General features: G+C 44.4%; 1 protein-coding gene across 1 annotated transcript in view; it reads right to left on the bottom strand.

Annotated features, from left to right (window-relative positions):
* Positions 1 to 690: 690 nt before the first annotated feature.
* Positions 691 to 8,515, bottom strand: part of CEP250 (centrosomal protein 250) — a 32,419-nt gene continuing 24,594 nt past the window's right edge. Inside the window, exons 27-31 of the mRNA XM_072350438.1 lie at positions 4,482 to 7,730; positions 3,662 to 3,817; positions 3,136 to 3,249; positions 2,908 to 2,955; positions 691 to 1,296 (exon numbers count right to left, since the gene is read on the bottom strand). Coding sequence (XP_072206539.1) covers positions 1,009 to 1,296; positions 2,908 to 2,955; positions 3,136 to 3,249; positions 3,662 to 3,817; positions 4,482 to 7,730 — 3,855 coding nt within the window. The 3' untranslated portion in view covers positions 691 to 1,008. The remainder of the gene's footprint in view (positions 1,297 to 2,907; positions 2,956 to 3,135; positions 3,250 to 3,661; positions 3,818 to 4,481; positions 7,731 to 8,515) is intronic.

Here is an 8,515-nt window from a genome sequence, read left to right as displayed (position 1 = left end):
CCTTGTTAAAACCTGTGACCCATTTCCCCTGGGTGCCTCTGGCTGGGATGGCTGCATCCTGCTGCATCAGATGCTCCTCCCAGTTTGGGATCCTCAGCCACCCCGTGAGGGTACACTCAGCTCTGGACCCACTACTGACCCCTGGGTAGCCTGTTCTTTCCATCAGGTTGTAGCAGTGAGAAAGCTGAAAGCCACCATTGCCAGCACATCAGTGCTTTTTGTGCACTCTTCCATCTCCAGTATCTCCTCTCCACCACTTCATTTCTATAACAGATGCATTTCCCTCCTTCTCACATTAAACCACGTAAGCTTGTGTGAGCCATTGCTTGTAGAAATGAAAAGCTACCCCCACCTTTCCCCGTGCCACATATTTATCTTCCACTTGGCTGTTTTTTTCTTTTTCACTGCAGAAATTTCTTTTAATAAACCATCAAAAACATTTCAGCCACTGAGGGATGCTATCAAATGCAAACAGAACCAAGTGCACCCCCAAGGAACACAGAAACACTGTGACGGTGCAGTTGCCCCAGTACAACAAAGAAATAACAAAGCATCCCTGTTGTTTGGACACCCAGAGAATACTGCTCATCACAACCCTAAGTGCAGAAAGAAACAGACACAGCTAAGCATGGAACTTGGCTTTGAAGAATGTAAAAGGGGGAAAATATAGATCAGGAAAGGTGCAGTGTTCTGGAGAAATAAGTTTATTGAAAAAGTCTTTGTGAACAGTACAGAAGCTGACAGAAATAACCTAACTTGGAGAGCCACTTGTGGGCTGGTGAGGCATGCCATGATGGAGTGCTTCGGAAGAGGAAGAAGGCTGACCTTGTCAGGCTTACGCCCCAACCCATCCATGCCAGCCAGCACCAGATTTGTCCTCCCACTGCTGCTGGAGACCCTGCAGTGCTCCAAACTCCTCTCTTAGCTCAGTACCTGTGCTCTGCACCAATCACCTCGCCACCTGCTACTGCAGCTCTCCAACTCAGCTCTGGCTGCACGCTGCTCCTGTTACCTCAGGCCATCCCTTGTGGTAGAGCTCACTGCTGAGTGCAACAGCTGTCTCTCAGGAGATCTGCAGTCCAGAGATATTAGCATCAAGGTATGGTTCAGAGATCGATCCAGCTTCTGAGTCTCTGCCTCCAGAACAGCAGCTTTGGGCTCCCTGACCACAGCCTCCAGGGAGTAAGACAGCTCTTGGTGAAGGTCCAACAGCTCCTGGCTGGTCTTTGCACAGCACTCAATATAGTCCTGCTTGTATTTCCGTTCTTGTGCCAACTGCTGCTGCAGATGAGTCACCTGAAAGAGACAAAAGGCTGAACTCAGAGAGACCCACACTGAAGGACCATCCTTAGCTCCGTGGAACCAGCTGTCAGGCAAGCACACTCTAACTCCAGCCCTGGCCAACACTTTGTCCTTGCTGAATGGGAAGTAACAGGTTCCAAAGTCAACATGAACTGAACTCAGATGATCAACAATGCAAATTCCTTTCTCTCATACTGTACACGTGTACAACAGTGACATATGTGTACAGCAAAGAAAAAGATTCCTACAGGAGTCAGTAATGCAACTCTTTTTTCAAAGGAGAATTTTTGGCAACTGCTACCTCAGTTCCCCGTGCTTCTTCCTCAGCACAAGGACCATCAGTTACACCAGTGTTGTAAGAAAAGACTGCTTGTTCAGGAGGAGGTAATGAAGAACCGCTCTGCCCAGATACAGCTTAAAAACTTAACAGCTAACATGAGAAAAGGAACCAACAGGAGCCACACCACGTCAGAGAGGGACAGATCTGACCTCGTATCTGAAATAACAAGGACACTGGGGTTTAAAGGCAGAAAAACCCTCCCACACCTTGTAAGTAATCCAGGGACACAAGTGGGAGAAGCAGCCACCTGCTGCTTAAAGCATCTGCCAGGAAACAGGAGACTGAGTTGCAGTTTTGCTGTCTCCCAGAGCTACAGAGTGCCTTCATTAGTAAGCTAAGATCTATTCTTTGATCCGAACACTTCAACTTTCCTGCTGAAGTAGGTCCACAGTGCATGCAGATACAACAATCTCAAGGGGAAAGCGAGTTTAATCAGTTCTCTCTAGCAACAGAACTTCAGCCACTGAAGCTTCCTAGCAAGAAGCTTCATGATAACTTGCTGGCTTCAGCAGCATGCTCAGCTTACTTTCCAGAACTAAGCAGTATGTACTTTAGCCACAGAAGCATTATGTACACCTATTGCTTTTATCACCTGTGAAGATTCATACTCTCAGGGAGGCCTAGATCTCCTAGATGACCTAGAGTCAGATATACCTGACTCATAGAAGTAGAAAAGAAGTCTGACAACCTACTGGTACTGCCAGTATTGCTGTGAAAAGATAGAAGAGCATTCAGTAAATGAAAGGTATGTGCTTACACTGATAAAACAAGTAATCTTATAGTGCTTAGGTCTCTGACTCAGTCCAGTACCGGGACCATGATTAGCACAGAACAACAGTACAGGACTTATGGCTGCATGACAGCTAAAAGCTTGGCCACTGTCTTGTGCCTCTGGAACTCTGATGAGATGCAAGCTCCCCTTTTACTGAATCAAGTGAAAATAGGAACAGTTCACAGGACAAATAAGGCTCAAAGGAAACAACCTTAAAATACTCTTGGGCTGCAGGAAAGTTTCAATATTCTCATTTTCCTGCAATCCATCACCCACCATGCCTGACTTCGTAAGTCAGAGACCAGCCTACATTAAGCAGTCTTGTTCATCTGTGGCCAACAAATGCAGCTACCTGGGTATTTCCACTGCCTGGTGTACTCACTTCCTGACAGCGGGGACCCAGCCAAACATAATTTGCACTGTAACATCATGCAAAGCTGTGTTCAGCAGTGCAGCTACAGCAGCATTTGATGACAGCTTTTCTATTCCTCACCTGGTTCTGTAACTCAGCTAATTGACTGCAGAGAGCACGAACCTCCTCCTGTGAAGAAAACGCAAGTATTTCATTAGTCTCCAGTCTGGGCAGGGTCACAGTCTGTATTAGGCTTACATTATGTCTATGTAGTGGGGGGTGGAGGGGTGGCAATGTTGCCACTGGAATTTGCCATAGTTCCTCTGTATGACCAGACTCTTCTTTCACCAAGTAAGCTTCTGTTCGCACCTTTCTAGAAGCAGGCATCTTGTCCTCATCAGATTCTGAGAGAGAAAACCTGCTTGTATTTGGCTGTGACTGACGACTACAACCTCTCTTCAGTCTCCTCCGTTCATGTTCCACCTGCATGTCGGACAGGAGAAAGAATCACAGAAACCAGCCACCAAACAAGGGAAAAAGAAGAGATCCCAGGACATTATTTGTGAGGAGATTTCTGTGCAGAGACTGTTCAATTGCATCAGCAAAAGTTGGAGGCAAAAAGCACTCGATATAAACTACGGAAGAGAAAGAGCAAGAGGAAGTTTCTGACATGAGAGTGTCAAATGCATGTGCAAGGTGATACCAGGGCAAGAAGAGTAGGACCTGAGTGAATGTTTGTCTGTGAAAGCAGTGAGGTGTCAGTGGAGAAAGAAAATGAAACTGTGTCTTCATGTGGGAGTGGGAAGTAAACAGAGGACTCTAAAGGACTGTATATGGAAACAAGCTGAGTTCCAGAGGACCATAAGCATGCACAGGCAGTGAAAGCCTTTTTTACCTGCTCAAGAGTTACCCTGAGCTCAGCATTGAGTTGTTTCAGCTCAGACTTTTCATGTTCCAGCTTTGCAACTGCTTGCTGCAGACACTCCAGCCGCTGCCATAGGAGCTTCTTCTCTAAGAGCCACGATAGGTTCTCACCACCTTCAATAGCCTCCTGGGTATACACAGACATTATGTAAACAGCCATCACATAAAGGTTAGAGGAACCAAATTAACATGTCACAGAGGGTGACCAGCTTTGGACATGGACATCATTAAGTCCCTTCTTTCCTTCCTGACTGACAGGACAAAACAGTAATATATGCTTCTAGGCACTCTGCATAGGGACCACTACATAATCACGTGGCTAGTAATGAAATAACTTCTTGCTTATTCATTAGTAGACAGAATGTGCTTGGTCAGAAACAGCAGATCTCTGAAATTACACTCCAAACACCATCACTGTGGGTGCTGCTCAGCCAGCTTTAAAAAATTCTACAAAGTTTAGCATATTAGTTTGGTCAGCTGTGCCCTTTTGTCTCCATGCCAAATCCTAACCACACTATGTCGGCTAACCTTGCCCGGACAGCAGAACTGATTACTAATCCCTAACTTTTGGACTTGGTTTAATAGCAAGCTCTGTAGTCCTTTCAGTAGTTCTGGGCTAAACAGAAAAAAATTGTGGCAGGTGAATGGTCTGTGGCCTGTACTACCCAGGCAGGCAAGCCTGCTGACTGAAATCATAGCTACTTTGGCCAAGCTGGTAAATATTTATGGAAAACAACACTAGCATCCTTTACAGACATTGTAGTTGACTGATGACCAGTCACACCACCCACCTGAAGATGAAACCGGTCCTTGTCCCTCTCTGAAACCATACTCTGCAGGATGGCTATTTCTTCCCGCAAAGTCCCATTGGTCATTTCACTCTTAGAAAGGGCAAGAGTCAGTGCTTGTGCCTTCTCTTTCCATTCGATTTCTCCGCTTTCAGTCCGCTTCAAAATAGCGATCACACGCTTTAGTTCTTCCCCCTTTACTCTTCTCTCAGCTTCCAGTTGTTGGGCCAGTTCCTTCTGCCTTTTCAAGAATTGGTCTCTCTCTTGTAGAACCCTCCTCTTATCTTCCTCCTCTTCCTCCCATTTTTGGAGTTTCTGGATTTGTTTCTTGAGAGTCTCCCCTTCATCTTTCCAATGCAGAGCCGATGTTAATTGTTTCAAGAGTTCACTCTGCCTCCTCAGCTCTTTTTCTTTCCCCCTCAGAGTGCTCTCTAAATACTTGATTCTGTCTGTTTGGTATTTGATCTCCTCGTCCTTCTTTGTCAGAGTCTGCTGAACATGCTGGAGATCCTCTTGAAGACCTCTTATTTCCTCATCTTCTAACTTTTTTTGCTCACCTTGAGCTTTCGTCTCCCATTTTCTCCCATGCAAGTCTTCTCCCAGGAACTTCTCCTCCTCTCCATAATGTTTAATATCCTCTTTCTTCTCAGATAGCATAAGCTGGAGATTCTGCAAGGTCTTCAGTTCTTCCTCTTGGTGCTGGAGTTTTTGCTGAAGAGTTTCATTGTCTTCATCTCTCTTTCTCACCACTTCCTCAAGCAGACTCACTTGATTCTGGCAAGACGTTAGAGCTGCTTTCATACTTTCTTCACGAATATGGAACACATTAATCTGCTCTGACTGTTTGAGAATTTCCAAATTGTTCTTCTTCATTGTTTTGCTCATTTTGTTCAGGTCCTCCTGTAGACTTTTGGCCTGTTTAGCTTCTGACTCCTTCTGTTCTTGAAGTTCCTGGACATGCTCTTTCAGAGATGCTATCTCTTGATCTTTAGCTGCTAGGGAAGATTCAGCACCTTCTAGTTTTTGCATTATAGCTTGCATCATCCTATCATCATTTCGTTGTTGAAGCTTAGAAATAGCCTCCTCTAAAACCTCTATCTTTCTTTCTCTTTCTTTCAGAGTCATTTTTGTTTCTTGAAGAATCACTTGATCAGTTTTGTGCTTTTCTTCCTTTTCTTTCAATGCCTCACACTGCTTCCTAAGGGATACAGTTTCTTGTTCTTGCTCCTTTAAAGCCCCTTTAAGATGTTGCAGAATTTCTTTCTGCTGCATAGAGTCTTTTTCTTGTTTTTGGAAGGTCTCAATCAGTTCCTTCTGAGATTCAATCATTAAATCCTTCTCTCTCAATATTGCCTTACTGTATTCTAAGTCTCTACATAAGACATCCATCTGTTCTGTTCTTTCCTCATATTCCCTTGTTTGTTGCTTTTGGATGTCTAGGAGTCTTTCCTTTTCTTTTAAGGTTTCTAACGTCTGCTTCAGTTGCTCACAAACAGTCATCAACTTCTTTTCCATGACTTCTTCAGCTTCCTGGATTTGCTTTTGCTGTGACTCAAGCTCTTGATCTTTTCTAGATAAAGAAAGTGTCATTTTTTCTACTTTACCCTGGAGCTCTTGCAGGTACTCCTCTTGATGCTCCTTGTACTCCTGAAAGAGTCTTAACTGATCCTTTTGAGAGTCAGACTCATTCTCTCTATCCTTAAGAACTGCTCTGAGCTGCTCAAGGCCTGTGTGCAAAGATTTCACCTCTTCTCTCTCCATCTCCAGTTCTTTGATCTGCTGATTTAGAGACATCAGCTCTAAGTTTTTCTCCTTCAAGCTCCCTTTCATATGATCAAGATCCACTTGCAAACTTCTCACCTGTGATGTACCATGTTGTTCTAGAATCATTAGCTTCCCTTCCTGGAACTTGATCACCTGGTCTCTCTCTTCCAGATCTTTGCTCATCTTGCTTACAACAGTCCTCTGCAGTTCTTGTTGCTTCTCTAGTTCCCTTATCTCTTCTTGCTGGGATATAATCTCCTGGTCTCTCTCCTCCAGGTCTTTGCTCATCTTGCTCACAGCAGACCTCTGCATTTCTCGTTGCTTCTCCAGCTCCTGTATCAGTTCTTGCAGAGATTTGATCTCCTGGTCTCTGTCCTCCAAGTTTTTGCTCATCTTGCTTAAAACAGCCCTCTGCACTTCCTGCTGCTTCTCTAGCTCCTCTATCAGTTCTTGCTGGGATCTGATCTTCTCATCTCTCTCCTCCAGGTCTTTGTCCATTTTGCTCACAGCAGCCCTCTGCAGTTCTTGCTGTTTCTCCAGCTCCTCTATCAGTTCTTGCTGGGAACTTATATTCCCATCTCTCTCCTCCAGGTCTTTGCTCATCTTATTTACAACAGTCCTCTGCGTTTCTCGGTGCTTCTCCAGCTCCCCTATCAGTTCTTGCTGGAATCTGATTTCCTGGTCTCTCTCCTCCAAGTTTTTGCTCATTTTGCCTAGGGCAGTCCTCTGCAGTTCTTGCTGTTTCTCTAGCTCCTCTATCAGTTCTTGCTGGGATCTTATCTTCTCATCTCTCTCCTTTAGATCCTTGCTCATCTTACTTGCAGCAGTCCTCTGCAATTCTCGCTGCTTCTCTAGCTCCCGTATCTCTTCTTGTTGGGATCTGATCTCCTGGTCTCTGTGTGCCAGGTCTTTAGTCATCTTGCCTATAGCAGTTCTCTGCAGTTCTCGTTGCTTCTCCAGCTCCCATATTTCTTCTTGCTGGGATCTGATCTCCTTATCTCTGTCTTCCAGGTCTTTGCTCATTTTGCTTACAGCAGTCCTCTGCTGTTCTTGCTTCTTCTCTAACTCCTGTATTTGTTCTTGCTGGGATTCTGTCTTCTGTTTTTTCTCTTTCATGTCCTTAATAACTTGATCTAGAGTAGTTTTATGCATTTCTTTCTGGCTTTCCAGAATTCTCATCTGTTCCTGGTATAACTTCATTTCTCCCTCTCTCTTTGACAGGATGGCATTCACTTGAGTAAGACTCTCCTGCAAAGCTTTTACATCTGCTGCCTCTTTCTGTAGCATCTGGATTTTCTCCCGCTGAGTGTCCACTTCCTTATTTTTTGTTTTCAAGACAGACAACGCGGTCTGCAGTTCTTGTTCAAGGGAGTGATTCATATCTGCTGCTGTGTTTGCTCGTGTTTCTGAGGCTGTGACTGACTCCTGAAGAAGTTTTATCTCCCACATCAGTTTTTCTTCAACTGCTTGCAGTCTGTCCCGTTCATGCTGCAACACGGGGAGAAAAAGATCCAGTAACTCTATTTATGTAGGTTTGTTTTTCATACTAGATTTGAACTCCGCTTTGGTGGCAGTCAAGGGCTGCAGTCTGAACTTCTAGTAGAAACTTCTACCCATTTGTTTCCCCTCTCACTTAAAATAAATAAATAAACAACCCAAAAAATACCCCCCAAAAACCCACCACCACCACCACCTGTATTGAGAACTGTATTGAATTTAGCAAACTGGCCATAACTATTTTTTTTTTTTTTTTTATGGTGGATTTAGATGATACTTCCATCCCCAACCCCAGCAGTGTTTCAGCTTGTGAGAACTGTGATAGACCCTTCCTGATCCTATACAGGTCCGCTGTCTTGACAAGACCATTTGGCAACAAGTTCCACAGGTGTCCTCTGATGTAAGAAAATCCTCCTGTCGTTTGCAGTCACTAGCTTCAACAGATGGCTTGTGCTCTTTTGTTGGAACAAGAGTGACCATCCCCTACCCCCCAGGGAGCTGGAGATCCCTCCTGCACTACCCTTCAAGTCCAGATACTCCTGAATTTAAATGTGTATTTGAGCTTAAACCATGCAACATAAGTTTGAAAGTTACTTAGGCTGGCAGAAATCTTCAGAACTGCAGAAAATGAACAACCTGCATCGTTAGTAAGCTTTATATGACTCCAGTATCTTTTTCTCCTTATTCAGAAGAATGCTATTGGAAAAGTTAAGATAAAACAATAGCTAATATAAGTTTTGGTCTTTTGCCCTGTACTTTGTGATACTGGTTCTTTC

This window comes from Excalfactoria chinensis, chromosome 15, assembly GCF_039878825.1.
Source record: "Excalfactoria chinensis isolate bCotChi1 chromosome 15, bCotChi1.hap2, whole genome shotgun sequence".
In the NCBI taxonomy this organism is placed as follows: Eukaryota; Metazoa; Chordata; class Aves; order Galliformes; family Phasianidae; genus Excalfactoria; species Excalfactoria chinensis.
This window is presented reverse-complemented; position numbering and strand designations above follow the sequence as displayed.